General features: G+C 23.1%; 11 protein-coding genes across 11 annotated transcripts; 4 read left to right on the forward strand and 7 right to left on the reverse strand.

The window, feature by feature from the left end:
• Positions 1–107: 107 nt before the first annotated feature.
• On the forward strand, positions 108–707 carry DDB_G0287309 (hypothetical protein; the record flags this gene model as incomplete). The annotated part of the gene is made up of 1 exon (XM_632134.1): positions 108–707. One exon carries the CDS (start codon positions 108–110, stop codon positions 705–707), a length of 600 nt encoding a protein of 199 aa, XP_637226.1.
• Positions 708–905: 198 nt separating this feature from the next.
• On the reverse strand, positions 906–1,241 carry DDB_G0287311 (hypothetical protein; the record flags this gene model as incomplete). The annotated part of the gene is made up of 1 exon (XM_632135.1): positions 906–1,241. One exon carries the CDS (start codon positions 1,239–1,241, stop codon positions 906–908), a length of 336 nt encoding a protein of 111 aa, XP_637227.1.
• A 656-nt stretch (positions 1,242–1,897) lies between these two features.
• Positions 1,898–3,922, forward strand: DDB_G0287313 (hypothetical protein; the record flags this gene model as incomplete). The annotated part of the gene is made up of 1 exon (XM_632136.1): positions 1,898–3,922. The coding sequence occupies one exon, from the start codon at positions 1,898–1,900 to the stop codon at positions 3,920–3,922; it is 2,025 nt and encodes a 674-aa protein (XP_637228.1).
• Positions 3,923–4,309: 387 nt separating this feature from the next.
• On the reverse strand, positions 4,310–6,153 carry DDB_G0287431 (hypothetical protein; the record flags this gene model as incomplete). Its single annotated transcript, XM_632137.1, has 4 exons — positions 4,310–4,876; positions 4,972–5,258; positions 5,316–5,610; positions 5,809–6,153. 4 exons carry the CDS (start codon positions 6,151–6,153, stop codon positions 4,310–4,312), a joined length of 1,494 nt encoding a protein of 497 aa, XP_637229.1.
• Positions 6,154–6,303: 150 nt separating this feature from the next.
• DDB_G0287433 (hypothetical protein) lies at positions 6,304–6,525 on the reverse strand (the record flags this gene model as incomplete). Its single annotated transcript, XM_632138.1, has 1 exon — positions 6,304–6,525. One exon carries the CDS (start codon positions 6,523–6,525, stop codon positions 6,304–6,306), a length of 222 nt encoding a protein of 73 aa, XP_637230.1.
• Positions 6,526–7,991: 1,466 nt separating this feature from the next.
• DDB_G0287315 (hypothetical protein) lies at positions 7,992–12,754 on the forward strand (the record flags this gene model as incomplete). Its single annotated transcript, XM_632139.1, has 2 exons — positions 7,992–9,187; positions 9,274–12,754. The coding sequence occupies 2 exons, from the start codon at positions 7,992–7,994 to the stop codon at positions 12,752–12,754; spliced, it is 4,677 nt and encodes a 1,558-aa protein (XP_637231.1).
• A 137-nt stretch (positions 12,755–12,891) lies between these two features.
• DDB_G0287317 (hypothetical protein) lies at positions 12,892–14,730 on the reverse strand (the record flags this gene model as incomplete). Its single annotated transcript, XM_632140.1, has 1 exon — positions 12,892–14,730. The coding sequence occupies one exon, from the start codon at positions 14,728–14,730 to the stop codon at positions 12,892–12,894; it is 1,839 nt and encodes a 612-aa protein (XP_637232.1).
• Positions 14,731–15,636: 906 nt separating this feature from the next.
• DDB_G0287435 (hypothetical protein) lies at positions 15,637–15,930 on the reverse strand (the record flags this gene model as incomplete). Its single annotated transcript, XM_632141.1, has 4 exons — positions 15,637–15,652; positions 15,694–15,803; positions 15,844–15,861; positions 15,901–15,930. The coding sequence occupies 4 exons, from the start codon at positions 15,928–15,930 to the stop codon at positions 15,637–15,639; spliced, it is 174 nt and encodes a 57-aa protein (XP_637233.1).
• Positions 15,931–17,398: 1,468 nt separating this feature from the next.
• DDB_G0287319 (hypothetical protein) lies at positions 17,399–18,445 on the forward strand (the record flags this gene model as incomplete). Its single annotated transcript, XM_632142.1, has 1 exon — positions 17,399–18,445. One exon carries the CDS (start codon positions 17,399–17,401, stop codon positions 18,443–18,445), a length of 1,047 nt encoding a protein of 348 aa, XP_637234.1.
• Positions 18,446–18,791: 346 nt separating this feature from the next.
• Positions 18,792–19,190, reverse strand: DDB_G0287321 (hypothetical protein; the record flags this gene model as incomplete). Its single annotated transcript, XM_632143.1, has 1 exon — positions 18,792–19,190. One exon carries the CDS (start codon positions 19,188–19,190, stop codon positions 18,792–18,794), a length of 399 nt encoding a protein of 132 aa, XP_637235.1.
• Positions 19,191–19,395: 205 nt separating this feature from the next.
• Positions 19,396–20,170, reverse strand: DDB_G0287437 (hypothetical protein; the record flags this gene model as incomplete). The annotated part of the gene is made up of 2 exons (XM_632144.1): positions 19,396–19,842; positions 19,955–20,170. The coding sequence occupies 2 exons, from the start codon at positions 20,168–20,170 to the stop codon at positions 19,396–19,398; spliced, it is 663 nt and encodes a 220-aa protein (XP_637236.1).
• Between the last annotated feature and the right edge of the window lie 327 nt (positions 20,171–20,497).

A 20,497-nucleotide genomic window follows, 5' to 3' on the forward strand; every position in this document is an offset into this window, starting at 1 on the left:
AATAAGTTTTTTTTTAAAAAAAAAAAAAAAACAAAAAAAAAAAAATCGGAAACAATGATTCAAACATAAAGCAAAAGTCAAAATTAAACAATAACACTCACTTAAAAATGAATGATAATACTAAAGATAATAATAATAATAATAATATAGAATTTAAATTAATTAAATCAATTGAAGGTGATATTAAAAAACAATTGGTAGAATTATTAATTACAGGTGTTAAAGATGGTGATTTAGGATTCACAAATCCATTAAGTGAATTAGAAGCAGAGAAATATTGGGAAAAGGTAGATGGTGATTTAAAAGTTGAAAAAGATTGTAGACTATTATTAATTGCAATTTCAAATAATAACAATAATAATAATAGAATAGCAGGTACAGTTCAATTATCATGGGATACCTATTACAACAATTCTTTCCACCGTGCTGAAGTTCAAAAATTAATGGTAAATAAAGAATTTAGGGGTATGGGTATTTCAAAGAAATTAATGTCATCAATTGAATCTCATGCAATCTCAATTAAAAAGAAACTATTACTGCTCGATACTCGTTCAGATCATCCAATTTCACCATCACTCTATAGATCATTAGGTTACACTGAATTTGGTTCAGTACCTTTCTTTTCATTCGATTCTGATGGTTATACATCAACAACTTATTTTTATAAAGTAATTGATAAGAATTTATTATCAATTGGTTCAAAATAATAATAATAATAATAATAATAATAATAATAATAATAATAATAATAATAATAATAATAATAATAATAAAATTCCAATCATAAAATAAAATAAAATAAAATAAAATAAAATAAAATAAAATAAAATAAAATAAAAAAATTTAAAATTGTAATGGACCTTATGATTTTATTGTTGTTGTTGTTGTTGTTGTTGTTGTTTTGTTTATTTAAATTCATTGTATAAACTTAAATTTGATAAATAATTTCTATAGATTTTATTTGAACTATTTAAATGTGATGTATTTCTTCCAAACTCATAATCTCTATCAGCTAATCTGAGAGCTTCAAGATATTCATTATTATTAGATATTGGTACTGGAAATGGGAAACCATATTGAAACATTACCAAATTACCTAATAAACGAGACATTCTACAATTACCATCTTCAAATGGACGAATACTAACAAGTGCATGAGAAAGCCATGCTGCAATTGCATATGGAGATGGTTTAATTAGAGAATTCCTTAATTGATTATATTTTCCAACTAATTTCTCCATTGATTCTTTAATTAATGAACTTTAGATAAAAACTTTTTGACCTTCAAAAACTTCATATGTTCTATAAGTAATAGGTGTAGCGATGATATTTTTCAGTAATATTGAGGCCCATTTCATTATATTGTCTACAGTTAGTGATTGATCTTTTTTTCAAATATATCTTAGGTTACATAAAAATGTTTTAAAAGTATTCTTTTTTTCGGATAATGAGAAGGTTTATAAATCAAATTCATCCTCCAAATCATTTTATGTATTTTTAAACGCTATACTAAATCCATATTAAGAATAAATAAAATTAAATCATTTTTAAAAAAAATAAGAAATAAAACCAAAATATATTTTTTTTTAAAGTTTTTAATTTTCCTCAACAAACTCCCACTTTTTTTTTTTAAAAAAACAATTCTTTTTTTTTTCTCATTTTTTTGACACCACTGACTCACATGATGTCAATACACCAAAAATAAATGACTACACTAACACTCAATATTAATATTAATAATAATAAAAAATCAATTTCACAATTTAAAACTAAAATAAATAAATTTTTTTTATTTTTTTTATTTTTTTTTTTTTAATAATCAAAATAAAAATATAACAAAGAAACCAATAAAAATAATAATAAAAATAAAAATAATAAAAATAAAATTAAAATTAAAATGGTATCAGATAATAATAAAATTTTAAACCAATTACCAATTGTTATAATAAAGAAAATATTTAGAGAATTAGAACATGAAAAACCTAAACTCTCAGCTAAAACATGGTGTACTCATATGTTAATGCATGGTATTCATCATTGTAATTCCACAAGTGTTAATGTTGTAATGTTATCACTAGTATGTAAAGATTGGGCATATCAAATTATACCAAGAATTGAATTACCATGGTTCATTTCAAATGAAAAAGAGTATACATTCTTTAAGAGATGGAATGAATTTGGTATACTTTCAAATGGTATTACCAAATATCCTAAAATTTTATTTGATCTTGACAGAGTTGAATTAAATTTTCCAGATGATTCTTTCAAGTATCCAACAATACCAATTTTAGAAAATATTAAATTAATTTCAAATTTTACAATTGATGAATTAAATAGAATTCAAGAAAATAATAATAATAATAATAATAATATTGATAATAATATAAAATCATTAAAATCATTAAAAATTGAATTAAATAATGATATAACCCAATCAGAATTAAATAAACCAAAAAATCAACAAATTAAAACATTATTAAAAAATAATCAACAATTAGAAACAATTGAATTTAAAGGAATTAGAGATTTTAATATAAAGATTGATTTTAATTTATTAATTAATGATTTCTTAATGAATTGTAATGATGAAAATAGAATAACAACAATAAAATCATTATCAATTTCAAATTGTACATTAATAAATTATTCAATAAATAATAACAATAATAATGATGATATTAATAATAATAATAATAATAATAATCAATTATTATTATTGAAATCATTAACAACATTAAAATTAATTGGAGTAGAATTTAAAGAAGATGGTAAAAGTTCATTAAGATTGTTGATTTCAGAATTGGAAAATTTAGAATATTTAAAATTAATAAATAATGATATTACATTTATTGATTCAATAATTGAAAAACTTTATTTTAATAATAAATTAAAGTGTTTAACTATAAAAGAACCAAAAGTAATTCAAAATAATATTAATTGTTTAACAATTCAAACATTAATTCAATATAATACTCAATTGGAGAAAATTTCATTACAATTAAAAAAACTTGGTCAATCATATCTTGAAAGTCCATCAATAATTAATTCAAATATAAATTATAAAATTTATACTGAAACTTTGGATTTACAAATTAATGGTAGTGAAAAACTTAAAGTTTTAAAAATTAATTCAAATTTCAATGTTATAATTAATCATTGTCCTTCATTAGAAAGATTATCAATAATTCAACATAGAGATTCAACATTACCATTCCTTTTAAATAATATATCATTACCAACTTCACCATTTAAATCTTTACCAAATTTAAATTCTCTAACTTTTATTGGTGCAATTTTCAATTATTCAACAAAAGAATTCTTTAATGAATTATTTAATAATAATAATAATAATAATAACAACAATAATAAATTAAAAGAAATTGGTATAATTGATATAATAAATCAAGAAAACTGTTTAAATAATTTATTAATATCAAGTTTTAATAATAATAATAATTTACAATATTTAAAAGTAAAAGTTAGTAAAAATATTTACATAAAAGATTTATTGAATTTATTAGAAAATTTGGTTTTAGAAAATTCACCACATTTAAAATCAGTTGAAATTATTATTTCAAGTGATTCTATTTATAGTAAACAAATTAATAAATGTTCAAATTTAATTTTTCTTGAATTATTATCTGTACTTTGCTGCTCATCAAACTCAATGATTAAAAAAAATAATAAGAATTCAAATTTAAAATCAATAATATTAGTAAACAATAATTATGTAAAAAGGTGTCTATGTAATTCTAGAAATGGTGCAAATGAAAATTGTACTTCTTTTATTGACTCAACAAATTTAATTACTTCATTAAATTCTTCTATTAATATTTTCTTACCTCAATGTTTAAAACCATTATTTAAACCCTATATAACCTCAATAAATCACTTAAATAATATCTGTTTTGATAGATGGTGATTAAAAAAAAAATAAAAAATTTAATAATAAAAAAAAGATTTTCAAACTAAAGAGGAAAATAGATTTTCTTTTTTTGTTTTTTTTTTTATTGGACTATATCCTTCTTTTTAATTCTATTACCACAAACAACATTTTTACGCATACTGGGGAATAACCATCAATAAATTTATTTGATTTAGAAATCAATACCGTATAATAAATTTTTTTGATTATTTGCAATTAATAAATAATAATTTGTACTTTTAACAATTGAAACTATAAAACTTTCTTTTTAATTGATTTAACTATTTAACTATTTAACTATTTAACTATAAAAATTCATCTTTGAAACCAATTAACTACTTTTTCTAAGATTACCATCTTCATCAACTCTAACATCTTTTTTTACTAATATTTGTTTATCTTTTTTGATTGGTTGACTCTTTTCTTTGATTTTTCATTTTCATCTTTATCTTCATCATCTGCTGTTGATAATCCAGTTGGTGCTGCCCTTTTTTTATTTACAATTGTTGGTTCAGTGGCAGTGGTAGTGGTTGCTTTTTTTGGTCTTCCTCTTGATCTTGGTGGTGCAACTTTTTCTTTTTCTTTTTCTTCTTCTTCTTTTTCTTCTTCTTTTTCCTCTTCTTCTTGAGAGTGTGATATTTGTGTTTTAAATGTATTGTATAAATTAAAATTTGTTTCTTTTTCTTTTTCTTTTTCTTTTTCTTTTTCTTTTTCTTTTTCTTTTTCTTTTTCTTTTTCTTTTTCTTTTTCTTTTTCTTTTTCTTCTTTTTCTTTTTCTATCTCTTCTTTTTCTTTCTCATATCTTTTAATATTTTCAATTCTTTTAATTACCTTTTTGTACATTTTTTTTGAAGCTTCTATTTTATCTTCAATTGGTTCGACCATGCCTAAATCAAAAAACATTAATTTCTCTTCATGTAACATTAATTTCTCTTCATGTAACATTAATTTCTATATATTTGCCAATATGTCTTAAAGATAAATCCAAATGTATATTTTGATTCTGAAAATTGATCACATGCATTTGATAATTTATTAACAAAAACATCTTTATTATAATCGATAGAGGTAATAGGTTTAAAAAATGGCATCAATAAACAATACTCATTATTAAACATTGAAACCAATGTTTTGATACCCCAAATATTCAACCAATTTGTTTGTTCTGTGATAGCACTATCTCGACTTTTATTTTTAAAAAACTTGATTACAAATGCTTTAGCTTGATTGTTTATTGCTAACCATGCTTTACCCTCAGCACCTGAACCCAAGAGTGAAATTAAATAAATTACTTGGTAGTCTTCTTCTTTATTGAATTCCTCAATTGTATAAACTATTTAAATGGTATCGCTACCTTTGTCTTTGCATTCATCGCTAAAACTAATTTTACCTAAAGTTACCCATTTAAAAGAATTTTGATCAAATTTCATAAATGTATGATTTAATAGTAATCTTTGATCAACGTGAGAAAGCATCATCTTTTTAACTACAGTGCAAAGTGATTTAACCAATACGGATTCACCATTTTCAAAATCATTATATTTTATTACTGGTGATACGTATAAGAATCTCTCAACATCTTGAGTATGAGCATTTTGAAGTGAAACTAATAATTTTGGATCCAATTGAAGTTTTTCTGGAACTTGAATTTGGTGTAGTAGTATATTTAATTTTGGTATATTCTCCTCTGAAAATAGTTCAACATTTTCTTCTGAAGCGAGTTTGTTATCTTTCAACAATACGATTCTAGTTATATTGTAGCAGCTTAAAATACCAAAAAGATTTGTTACACCGTGTATATTTTAGAGTAAGACCATATAATCAAAGAGTTGATGATATGATTTATTTGAAAAATTATCACATGGTCTTTTCAGTTTTATTACTCCTTTCGGAATACCATGGTGAGTGATAATCAAAATATCTTCTTTAAAACTTGTAATTGAAATTTCAGTTTTAATTTTAAGATCTTCTTCAAGACCACATAATGCCAAGATATCTTTTATCAGCAAATTAAAACAAAGCAAAACATTGGCCCCACTTGAAATTTCATCTTGTTTTGAATCCATGCAATTCCATAATTTAGAGATTTTATAATCTAAATTGCTACAATATGGACTATATAAATTTTTAAATTCACTTTCTTGAATGTTACATTTTGTATGTTTGCTTGAAGCTGATCTATATGCTGATTTACTTATTGAAAAGTTTGGTACACCTTTGGTTTTCATATCTAATAATAAATAAATAAATAAATAAATAAATAAATAAATAAATAAATAAATAAATAAATAAATAAATAAATAAATAAATAAATAAATAAATATACAACAATAATAATAATAATAATAATAATAATAATAATAATAATATAGTTAGTATTAGTTAAAAATTATATTAATAATTGACATAAATTTAATATAACCAACTTTCAATAAAACAACAACCGATTCCAATTGATAAAGTTCAAGTTTACCACGAGCCAATTTAAGTTGAACATAAGGTTTTATTTTCTTTTCATATTTCTTTTTATCTTCATCTGTGGCATTCTTTAATTTTTCTGAATATTTACTAATTATTTCTTCAATATCTTTATTGTTCATTTTTAATTTAAACTACATAATATTATATTATTGCATTGAGCAACTGAATAATAAAATTAAAAAAAAAAAACTTTTAAAAAAAAAGTTTTAAAAAAAAATATGGCGCCAGATTTCAGAAAACTCAATGACTAAAAATAAAAAATAATAATCCAAATTTAAAATCAATAATATTAGTAAACAATAATTATGTAAAAAAGTGTCTATGTAATTCTAGAAATGGCACAAATGAAAATTGTACTTCTTTTATTGACTCAACAAATTTTATTACTTCATTAAATTCTTCTATTAATATTTTCTTACTTCAATGTTTATTATTTAAACCCTATATAACCTCAATAAATCATTTAAATAATATCTGTTTTGATAGATGGTGATTTTTTTTATAAAAAATAAAAAATAAAAAAAAAATATAAATAAAAATAGATAGAATTAAAATTATCGAGATTGTGTTAACTTTTTTTTTTTTTTTTTTTTTTTCTAAACACCTTTTTCCCCTCTATTAATAAATGAATTTAAAAAATAAAAATAAAAATTTAAAAAATAAAAAAAAGATTTTTAACCATAAGAAGGAAATAGATTTTTTTTTTTTTTTTTTAATTTTTTTTTTATTGTTTTTTGTTTGTTAGACTAGATCCTTCTTTTTAATTCTTTAACAAATACAGAACTTTTTGTTTTTTTTTCTTTTCAACTTTTTTTTTTTTTTAACTTTTTTTTTTTTTTTTTTTTTTTTTTTTTTTTTTGAGAAAAAATACACACCAAAATATTTGGGAGTCAAAAAATTAAAAAAAATAATATCTTTCGAGAGAACCCTTGCGACGAAATAATTATGTTCATGGCACGCCTCGAGTTATTTGAAAGAACACTATTTTTTTTTATTTTTTTTATTTTATTTTTTCATTTATTAAAATTGACATTCATATTGCCCTAAAAGTTTTCATTGATTTTTTGAAAAAAAAAAAAAAAAATAAAAATAAAAATAAAAAAAAATAAAATAAAAACGTCCAATCAAGATTTTTTTTTTTTTATAATTAGCACAGCGGAAGCTCAATTTTTTTTTTTTTTTTTTTTTTTTAACTTTGTAACTTTTCAATTGACACAAACCATATTAAAAATTATTTAATAGATAATTATTTATCTTTATATATATTTTTTTTATGTGTTTGATTTCAAATATACTCTTTAAAATTTAATTATTATTAAATTTATTTATTTTTAGATTTTATTTCTTACGTTTTTGGAAAAGATAAAAATAAAAAAAAAAAATAAAAAAAAAAGATAAAAATAGATTCGGTAATTTTTTTTTTTTTTTGTGTGTGTGTAAAAAATAAATAAAATAAAAACTGTATAAAAAAAAAAAAATAAATAAATAAATAAATTAAAATAAATAAATAAATATAAAACATAAAATTAAATATAAAAAAAAAAAAAAAACCATAAAAATAAAAATTAAAAATAAATAAAATAAAATGGAACCAAAAAAAGAGAAATCATTTAATGATGTTATGTCCTATTGGGCAGTCAAAGATACAAAAGAAAAAGATTTAAATATAAGTAAAAGTGGAAATAAATTACCAAATATTTCGCCCTTACAACAACAAATAATTAATAAAGAAAATAATAATAATAATAAAAATAATAATGAAAATTTACCAGATGAAAATCAAATTGAACAAAAAGAAATTGAGCACCAAGTAGAACAAATTGAAAAAGAAATTAAAGAAAACTTAGAAATTAAAGAGGAATTAGTAGGTGAGGAAAATATACAAGAAGAAAAACAATCAATTAAACCACAATCACCAGAAATAAAAAGAGAATCATTAAATTTCTATAGTTCCACTGATATTCTTGAAAAAGAAAGAGAAATTCATGAAGCAGCAGAAACTGTTATTGAAACAGCTACAACTCCGTCAAGAACACCAGCAACCAACTATGATATATTCACATATAAAGCTCAAGAAGATGAAAAATTAGTAGTAGGTAGTGAACAGCCACCACAAAATGAAGAAGAAATGATATGTAGTAATCATTCTTTCTATAGAGCAACAAATTCAGATTCATCATCAACAGGTTATTCCGGTGTATATTCAGCTCAACAAGAGCAACAAAAACAACAACAACATAGACAACCACAACAAAAACAATCAACTCAAACTGATTCATATGGATCACCAATGTATTCTAGTGATTCATATAAAAGTAATGTTGATTCAAGTTCAACAGGTGGTTCATCTTCATATAATCCATATGGTATTGCACATTATAGTGGTAGTGATAATGGTAATGGATTCTATAGTAGTGAAAGTGGTGAGAGTTCAACAAGTGGTGGATCAAATTATTTACCAGGTGAAGAAGAAGATGAAGAATTCTTTGTTTCAACAAATGATAATATTCATAGAGTTAATGTATTACCAGTAGAAGCAACATCTGGTTGTTCTTGGACAAACTCTGGTGAAGAGAATAATTGGAATTCAACTTTTCAACATTTTATGGATTTACCATGTTCTGAAGAAAAATATAAAAATTTATCAAATATTGCAAATGATTTCGTTTATTGTGCAGATTCATTTGGTAAAATTATTATTTCAGAACTTCATTTACCAATTGATCAAAAAACAATTAAACCATTAGATTTGGGTGGTGTTGCTGGTGGTTATAAATATAAGTAAGTAAATAATATTTATTATTATCATTATTATTATTATTATTATTTTTTTTTTTATATTTATTAATTTAATTTAAATTTTTTAGATGTCAAGATATTATATTTAAATTTGTAGTTGATACAGAATTAATACCAGGATTATGGATGTATGGTGAACATAAAAGAAGTGATGAAAGAGCCCAAAAATCAGCAGGACATGAAATTAAAGGTTTAAATCATTTTATGGAACTTTCAACATTAATTAGATTCCCATTGATGGCAATTATTGATTATCGTGGTTATAGATTATTGGCAATTTCATCATTACCAATCAATAAGGGTACAATTGTTTATGGTTCATGTGATGGCGGTAAAACAGTTCATAAATCGGATCCAGCAGTAAATGAAGAGATGGAACGTATGGCAAAATTAATGAATCTAAGAGGTCATGTTGTTGGTGCAAATAAAGTATTCATCTATGGTCCAGGTGATATTGAAATTCATGCAGGTCTCGATGGTAGAAAGTATATGTTAGATTTTGCAAGAGTTTTCCCACCAGAATTCCCAAAGATTCTAAGTACAAACAAAAGAATTGGTAGAGAAATTTTCTATTCAATGGTTAGACCTGAACTTTTATCAAAATCTGATCTTCCAATTAGTTCTGATGCTTTCTCTGGTTGGCAAACTGATAATGCAGATATTGTTAAAGAATTAAATGATGATACTAAAAGATTATCAGAAAGATTACATTATGAAATTATACCAGATTGTATTAAAATTATTGAAAGCTCAAAACAAAACAAAAAAGGTAACAACAACCATAACAACAATAATAATAATAATAGTAATAAAGATTTAACATCTTTAATTGGTACATCATCAAATTCAGCATTTTCAAGTAATAGTACAAGAACAGTTATTTCTCATAGTGGATCAGGTGAATTTTCAACTTATTCACCATCAGTTTTAACCTCTGATGAATTGGAAGAAGTTTCATTAAATTTTGTAAATGTTGGTGGTAAAATTAAAAAGACAGAAAAAGATTTCTCTGAAAAATCATTGGAAGTTTTAAAAATGATAGATTTCTTACATTCTCGTGGTGTAAATCTTCGTTATCTTGGTATCATTAGTAAGAGTGTTAGTGATAGAGAAATTAAAAATCTTCTCCTTACTGAAGTGGTCGCAAGAGTTTGGAAAAAGATTATTAGATCTAGAATTAGAGAGAAAATGGATTCAAGTAAACGTCCATCCGAAGGTCCATATAAACATATTATGTCTGATGTTTTCGAAGTTATTCTCACAACTAATAAAGCAAAACATCGTGAATTTTGGACTGAAACTTCTAAAGGTACATTCAAATATGTAGCCCAACGTGTTTTCCCAAAATGTTTATCAAAAACTGATCGTCAAAGTTCAGTTGATATTCGTTCAATCATTGATACTCGTTTCTTAGCCTATAGAATCATTCAAATGATGAATATTAGAATTAATAATACAGCATTTGGTCAATTCTTATCCAATCCAAAATATGTAATCTCCTATAAAGATATCGAAGAGGTTGGTTCAGTTGTCAAGCATCCAAATATCATCGATTTCTCTGCTGGTTCTTTCCTTTTCTATGAATCTCAAAGAATTATCAATGAAACCGATCATTCAGAAGGTACAACACCAGTTGAAATCAATCGTTGGATTGAAAATTCTCAAATTAAACTTAGAGCTGCTGCACGTTCAATGCCATTATCATTTAAAGTATTGTATAGATCATCAATGACCAATATTTTATTAGCAAATATTTCAACCAATTTCAAAGAATCCATTGAAATTTGCAAGACAACATTGGATAGTATTCGTCGTACTCGTTCAAAACATAAAGGTATACCAGTACTATTGGCATTGGAAGGTATTATTCGTTTAAAACTTGGTAATTATTATTTATTCTGTTCTCATAGTTATCCAGATTTTAAGAGAGAAATTGATCAAGCACGTGAAAAACTCGAAGAAGCACTATCGGTCGATCCAAATGCGATGAATGATTTCATAGCACAATCAATACCACTCGAAAGATTAACATTTAAAACCGAAGTTAGAGATAAAGCATTATCGTTTAGTGAGCGTCGTAGAAACAATGAATTATTCTCAATGGTATTAATGATGAATGACAGTAGTGAACAATCAATCCTTCGTACTATCTTACCAAATTATTTCAAAAGAATCATTCAAATTAAAGATTTCTCAATTCCAATTGCATTGAGTCGTATTTTAGGTTCAAATGAAATCAATCTACTCACAAGTCAATTACCAAATTTACATTGTTTCAATGTTAATAATATTACCTTTACACCAGAGATTGGTAAAAACATTTTGGTGATGAAAGATTTAAAGAATTTGAAATTGGAGAAAACTTTCTTTAGTAATTCAAAATCAACTTCAACTGAAATCACAAGCTTAAATCATTTCATTAAATTGTTATTAACTGAATCAAAAGCATTGGTCTCCTTACAATTGAATTCACGTGCTATTGATGATGATGTATTCGAGGGTAATTATCATTTGTTTTCAAATTTATTAAAGTTAACATTGGTAGATACCTACATTACCGATAAAACTTTAATTGGCTTAGCTCCATATTTGGGTAAATTAGTATCACTCTCTTTAACTGCAAGTCGTGATTATAAAGATGAGGGTTTAATTTCAGTGTTAGAGTCTGCTCAAAAATTAAAAAGCCTTTGTGTTTCTTATAATTCTAATATCACTGATAAATCTGCACAAGTTATTTCAAAATATTCCTCTGAACTTACTGAACTTTATTTGAGTCGTTCTAAAATTTCAGCTGCTATGATTGCTGAAATCGTATCAAAAACTCCAAAAATTCGTATTCTCGATTTATCAAGTTCTTTTGCCGATGTTTCTATGGTCTATAGTTTAAATCATCATGGTTCTAAACATTTGGAACAACTTTACCTCTCAAACACTGAAAAGATTGGTGATGATTATTTGGATTTACTCTTAAATTTAAGTTCAACTTCAACATTAAAAACTATTCATATGGCTGAAACTGATGCATCTGATGAATTGGTTTGGAAACTCTTTAGTAAGATGGAAAATATTCAAGAGTTAAAACTTCCTGCTCATTTCCATTTACCATCATTCATGGAATGGTTCGATGAAAACACCAACGTTAATAGCGATGATATGATGATGATCAATTCAGTTTCGGATCAACCACTTTATAATCTTAAAACTCTTGATTTAACAATGGCAGTTGTTTCATTACAAAGTATTCAACAAATTTTCCAACTTTGTCCTCAACTTGAAAATTTCACTTTCTCAGCCGTTACCTTTGTTAATGATCAATCCATAGTTATTGATTGGTGTGCCGATGAATTACTCTTATTCTCATTCTTTGGTCTCTTTTCAAATTTAAGAGAAATTAATTTATCAAATTCAAATATTGAACCTCGTAATATTAGAACTTTAATTTGTAAATGTCCTTCTCTTAGAATTATTCATTTATGGAATTGTAAAAATATTTCATCTCAACAAATTTATGATTTATCAGTTCAATATCCTTATATTCATTTCGATTAAATATTAATTATAAAAAAAAAAAAAAAAAAAAAAAAAAAAAAAAAGAAAATAATTTATGTATTTATAAAAAATAATTAATTTATTTTATATTACTTTTTTATTAATGTTTTAATTTTATAATTTTTAATTTTTATTAATTAAATTGTTACAACAGTATTATTATTTGTATTATTTGTATTATTTGTATTATTTGTATTATTTGAAGATTTAATTGCAGGTGAAGGGAAACAAATTACAGGAGATAATAACATAAATTGTTCAGCTTGTTGTTTATATGGACAAGTTTCACAATTACAATCTTCACAATGATCATTATTATCTAATGATTTTACTTGAGAGGATTCATCAAAAGTAAAAGATTCTAATAGATCAACCAATATATTTTTTTCATCATTATCTAAACTACTTATGAATTTTGAAAGTTCAAAAGATTTCTTTCCATAATGTTCTTTATAAACTTTAATTACTCTATTAAAGCATTCTAAAAATCTTTCAGCAGTATTTTTATTATCTCCATATCCTGATGATCCAGATGGTTTTTTATGTTTTTTAATTATACCACTTTGAGATGGAATACCACCACTGCCGCCACCACCACTAATTGAAAATGGTGAAGAAGGTGGTGAAGTTGAAAATGCACATGATATTAATTCAGGTTCAGAATATTCAGAAAATGAATATTCAGATTCGGGTATACCTCTTTCTTTTAACATATTTGATAACAATGCAGATTGTGTTAAATGTAAGTTTTCTAAAGATGATAAACGGTCGGTAAGGATATCGATAAAGGTTTGTTTCTTTTCACAAACACCATTTGGATCCTTTTTAATATGATCAACTTTTGAAACAACACGAATTGGAAATGATAAAATTGAATTACCACCATTAATACATCCCATTGTTGATCCTGGTGTAGATGAATTGGATGTTGAAGAAGTGGTAGTAGTTGATGATGTTGAAGAAGAGGTAGTAGAAGTTGCTGATGATGAAGTTGATGTTGAAGAGGTAGTTGGGACAATTGCCTCTTTACCATCTTTTGTTATTGATTTTTGATTTTCTGGTGAAACATGTACCATTATATAGAATAAATTACCTTGATGCTGACTACTAAGTATTGAAATTTTAATATCTATTGCAAATTGTTCACCATTTTTACAACTACTTCCAACATAGGTTATTGGTGGATTTTGAATGAAACTAACCTCTTTTAATGGTTCATTAACATAATATAAACCGGCTTTAACACAAGAAGAACTAAAATTAATTTTATTTAAATCTAATGAACGAATTTTTAAAACGAATGACGTATTCTTTACAACTATATGAACATTTGAATTTCTATTATTTATTATAACATTTTCAACTGAAATTGATTCTTGTTCAATTACTTCTAAATATGGTGAATTAATTGTTGCTGATGAATAAGTTGGTGTTGGTGCTGAATTATTACCACCTTTAGTTTTTGGACTTATTGTATTTGTATTGTTATTGTTGTTGTTGTTGTTGTTAATATTATTTGGTGTAGTTGATAATGATGATTTTTTAATTATTGGTGATGGTGGTTGTAATTGTGAATTTGGTTGATATTGTTGTAATGGAGTATTAACACTTGATAATTGTAATGGAGTCGATATAATTGGTGTTACCATTCCAGAGGTTGGTTTATTACCATTGCTTGGTGTTGTTTTTGATTTTTTAGAATTTGATGTTGGGGCTGTAGTAGTAGAAGTGGTAGTGGTAGTAGTTGTGGTGGTTGAAGAGGTTGAATTTGGTGTTGATTGTGTAGAAATTGGAATTTGTTGATGTTGTGGTGGTGGAGGTGGTGCAAGTTGTGGTTGTTGTGGTACCAATTGTTGTTGTTGCATTAAACCAAAATTATGATTAACACTATTCATATTTGTTAAATTGGTTAAATTTGTAAAATTATTCATTTGCTGTTGTTGTGTTAAATATTGTTGTTGTTCATAACTCATCATTTTTTTTAGATATATTTATTTAATTATTTAATTATTATTAATTTTTTAATATAAGCGAATGAATGAATGAGGAATGTGGTTTGGGTGTGAATTTTTGTGTGTGTGTGTGTGTGTGTGTTTTTGTGTGTGTGTTTGTGTTTAAAAATAAATAAATAAATAAATAAAATAATTATTTTAAAGATTTAAAAATAAATTTATTTTTGGTTTAAGATTTAATTATGATGAATTAAATTTAAAAAAACAAATTAAAATTAAAAAAAATATATATAAAGTGTTTTGAAATAAAATAAAATAAAAAAAATAAAAAAATTTAAAATTATTTAAATTAAATAAAGGTTTCTGATTTGATTGTTTTTTTTATTATTATTATTATAATTTATTGTTTTTTATTTTTTATTTTTTTTATTTTTGGTATATTGTTTATTTGTTGTTAAAAATCACACAGGTGCGCTTCTCCTCCTCAAAGGATTGATTACTATTATCGATATCAATATTTATTTATTACACGATACGAAAAATAAAAGTCTTTTTGATTATTTTTTATTTTTTTTATTATTTATTTTTTTATTTTTTTATTGATAAATTGTAAATAGTGTAGTTCCTACAAAGAAATAATTACTACTATTTAAAGTCACTAGATTAGATGATATGTGATAGTGGTACGACACTTTAATGTAAATAAAAATAATGGAATAATAAAAAATTAATAAATAATTTGGAAATCATGAATATATTTAATAAAATTACATAAAATATTCCAAAAATAATTAATAATTTATTTAAATTATTTTAATTTTTTTTTTTTTTTTTTAGTGGTCAGTTTTGTTTTATTTTATTGTTTGTTGTTTTTGGTGGTGGTTGGGTGTGTTGGTTTTCATTCCCCCACTCCCATTTAAACCCACCCTGCTATAAATTCTTTCCCCTAAAAAAAAAAAAAAAAAATTAAAATAAAAAAAAAAAAACCAATTAACTATCCCATTATTTTTGTGTGTTTGTGTTATTTGAATTTCCAAAAAAAAAAAAAAAAAAAAACTAGCATTTTTTTTTTTTTTTTTTATATATCTATTTACATACTAACAGTATTGAAAAAAAAAAATTTATTATTTAAACTACAAATAAAATTTTTATATACTAATAAAAACAAAAAAAAAAAAAAAATAAAAAAAAAACAATAATGATAAAAATAGTAACCCCTACCATTTTATTCAAAATAAATTAAATGCTCCAATGCATTCAAAAAAATTTTATCTTGCCAAACAATACAAATGGGGTGAAAAAATACTCTATTTAATTGAAAGATTTCCAAAACAACCGATACTAAAACACTCATACTATTAATTTGAAAGCAATTAAAAAAAAAAAAAAAAAAAAAAAGAGTGAGCCACACATAGAACTGCAAATATCTGACAAAAAAAAAAAAAAAAAGAATGTGCATCATAACAACAATAAATAGATTTATTCATAGAGACCATTCCAATTTCAAAAGTTAACCTTCCTTATTCATAATATGATGTGTTGGTGTACGAATTATAAACGCTATAAAAACGCATGTATAACCGTATAAAAACAAACATACATTTATATACCAATTATATTATTTCATTCATATATATAAATAAGAGAGGAACTGTTAAGAAAAAAAAAAAAAAAAAAAAATTAAAAAAAAAAAAAAAAATGAATTGAAAAAAAAAGATTAAATTTATTTTTAAATATTGGTATATTTTTTTTAAAAAATAACAATTATTATAATAATAATATAAATATGCTTTGAAATATAAATAAATAAAATTTTATTGCAATTTACAAAAAAAAAATAAAAAATAAAAAAAAATAAAAAATAAAAAAAAATAAAAAAAATAAAAAATAAAAAATAAAAAATAAATACCACAAACTTTAATAATGAGAGTAATAATTATTACAATAATTATTATTTTAAGATTGAAAAACTATGAGTTGAGCGAAAATATTTGAAAGCTCGTTTTTGGAAAAAGCAAAAGAAAAAAAAATAAAAAAAAAAATAACGGTTTTGGCCAAAACCACGAAAAAAAAAAAAAAAAAAAAAATTTAACCTATTCATCATTTTAAAACATAAACTTTAAAAACCATCAAAAAAAATATTTCAAACACAAATATAAATTCATCTAACCAATTATTTTGATCTATTTTTAATTTTTTAAACAAATTAAACAATTTTTTTATTTATTTATTTATATTTTCTAAACTACCCCCCCCCCCCCCACACACCACACACCTCAAAAGTAAACTCATTTCAATAAATAATATCAAAAAAAAAAAAAAAAAAAAAAACAAAAACAACAATAATAATAATAATAATAAATTCACATGCTATGGGATATAAAAAAAAACAATTACTTTACAAATTTATAAATTTTCCAACCCCTTAACAAACAAATAATTAATTTGTAAAAAAAAGAATATAGAAATAATTAATAATATTTTTAATTTTCATTATAATAATTAAAATAATAATAACAATAAATAAAAGTATTATCAATTGATAATATTAGGCGCACTCTTATTATACATTTTCACAGTACGATATTACACTAGGTATAGATAGAGATAATCATATATTCATTCGATCTCTTAATATATATTTTCAAAATAACATAAAATAAAAATAAAAATAAAAATAAAAATAAAAATAATGAAATCAATAATATCAAATATAAATAATATAGATAATAATCATTTAGCAGGAGGTGCATTAGCATTATGGTTTATATTAAATATTAGTACATTAATATTAAATAAATATATTTATTCATCATTGTATTTCTATTATCCTATAACATTGACGGCGATACATATGTTTGTATGTTGGATTGGAAGTGTGGCAGTATTGCGAGTATATAAATTGATACCATTGATAACGGTACAATGGAGTGGTAAACAATTTATAAATATAATGATTCTATCGATTTTATTTTGTTCAAATATTGTATTTGGAAATGTTTCATTACGTTGGGTTCCAGTATCGTTTATGCAAACTGTAAAGAGTTCAGTACCATTGTTTACTGTTATCTTGACTACATTATTCTTTAGTAATATTGGTGGAAAGAAAACAACATTCACTCGTGGCACTTATTTATCGATGATTCCAATCGTTGGTGGTGTTTGCGTTGCCTCGCTATCAGAGGTGAATTTCAATCAAGCAGGTTTCATCGCTGCTTTAGCCTCAAGTATTTTATCAGCTGTTTTTGCAATCGTTTCAGGTTTGATTCTAACTCAACAAATGAATGCCGTCAATTTACTCTATTATATGTCCCCAATATCTTGTTGTCTCCTCTTCCCTTTGAGCGCTTTCATGGAATGGAATGCTATCGCAAATGAATGGCCACTCTATGGCGAGAGTAAACCAATCGTCATTCTATTACTATCGGGTTTAATTGCTTTCCTTTTAAATACTTTCACCTTTTTAGTCATTAAATTAACTTCACCTTTAACCTACACCGTATCTGGTAATCTTAAAGTGGTCCTAAGTATTTCAATCTCAATTTTAGTCTTTAAAAATGAAACAAACTTTTTCAATGTTTTAGGTTGTGCCATAGCTATCATGGGTGTAGTTTGTTATAGTAACATTAAATATGAAGAATCAAAAGCAAAATTAGAACAACAACAACAACAATCTTTAAAACAATTAGAATCAATTTATGAAGAGAAATTAGATAAAGAATCTTTATTATCTAAATAAATAAATAAAATTAAAAATAAAAGATTGTATAAAAAAAAAAAAAAAAAAAAAAAAAAAAAAAAATTTATTTTTTTATTTACTAAATATTGAAGGGATTTGCATTAAGCTTTTATTTTGATTTTAAAATTGGAATAATATTATTATTATATATAAACAAAAAGCAAAAAATAAAATAAAGATCTTTTTTTTTTTTTTTTTATAAGATAGTCCAAACCAATTTATTGGTAATACAGGTGTTGTTGGTTTTAACCCCATCCATGAAGTTAAATTTTCATTTTATTTTTTTATTTTTTTTTGAAAATACATTATATTGTTATATTCTTTATCATTTAGGAGATTTTGAATTTTAATTTATATTATTTGTCATTTTTAAAATTTCATCAATTATTAAATTTGTATTAAAAGATTGATAATGAATTAAAGTTGGATCTATGTTGAATTGAGTTGTTTTTTTAATTTGATCTTTTTCAATAGGTGAAAACTCGACTATAATTGTTTTTTGTTTACCAAAGTGACTAATTAAATAACCCATTTCAAGTAATAAACTTAAATTTGGTTGTACCATTTCTTGATAGGCCTCAAAAAAATTATTAGTCTTTTTAAAAAATCTATTTTCATATGTAATTAAAATAATGCAAAAATCACATTTCTTAACTTCTTTTTCAATGGTATCTATTGATTTAGTAAATTCGCTATTATCATTTTGTGGTACTATTATCATATCGATTTTTAATTTAATTAACATTTCTTTTATAAAATTATTTGATTTTTCATTATCACTATGTGCAATATACGCTCTTGCATTTCTCTTTGTAGTAATAATTGAATTTGTTGTATTAATAGTATTTGTAGTTGTGGTTGTTTTCTTTAATTGATTAAAGTTTGGTGGTATATATAAATTACTATTTCTAAATTCTAAATCTAAATCAACAACCTTATTATTATTTTTATTAAAATGGTATATGATTGGTTGATCTAAATCTGGATCTCTCCTCTTCTAAATTTGTAATATTATAATTATAATTATTATTATTATTATTATTATTATTATTATTATTATTATTATTATTATTATTATTATTATTATTATTATTATTATTATTATCTAATAAAGGTATATTGTGGGATAAACTAGTTCTTAAAGGTGGGGTTGTTATATTAATAGATTCTTTATAATTGGTGGGTGAAGTTTTTAATTTTTTAAATGGTGTCTCTGGATGTGATTGTTCTGTTGGTGGTTCTTCATTTTTTATTAATGAGGAAGATGTATTTAAAGGTGAACCTATTGTTTCAATGGGTGGTGATGGTATATTATCCTTATCATTTTTAAAAAAATCCCAAATATTTTTTTTTCTTTCAATTTCCTTTTTACTTCCAATACCCCCTTCACTATTGTTCTATATTTAATTAATTAGTGTTTTAGTTGGATTTTGATTTTAATTTTGTTTTTTTGTTTTTTTTTTTCTCCATACAATTAATTTATAAATAAATAATTTGTTTAAAACATACTAAACCTTCTAATATTTTTTCAATTTCAATATTTTTAGGTTGTGTTTGAATGGTACCAGTGGATAAATAAAGAGTAATTGTAATTTTTTGGTAATCAATTAAAATTTTAAAAAAGATTTTATTTGGTTGTTCATTTGAGTTTAAAAATATGACCTGACTAAAAATAGTTTTCAAATGTTCATATGCCGATTCTGGTGTGATAAAAATTTTTTTCATGTTGATGTGGCATTTTTGTTTTTACAAACAAATAAAAAAAAAAATTAAAAAAAATTAAAAAAAAAAAAAAAAAAAAAAATCCAAATCTATTTTGACATTATTTTTATTTACCACACTTGCATTGGTGGTGTTTCTTTGTTAGCAAAATGACTCATCTTTATTTCCAGTCAATTTTTAAATATATTTGGTAGTGACTAAACAAAGATATTTTTATTTTATTTTCATTTTTAAACACAAATAAATTTCTTTTATTTTATTTTTTTTTTTTTAATGTTTTTTTTTATTGTTTTTTTTAATTGTATTCAATTATCTATCTTTTAACATTTT

Source organism: Dictyostelium discoideum, assembly GCF_000004695.1.
Source record: "Dictyostelium discoideum AX4 chromosome 5 chromosome, whole genome shotgun sequence".
Classification (NCBI taxonomy): Eukaryota; Evosea; class Eumycetozoa; order Dictyosteliales; family Dictyosteliaceae; genus Dictyostelium; species Dictyostelium discoideum.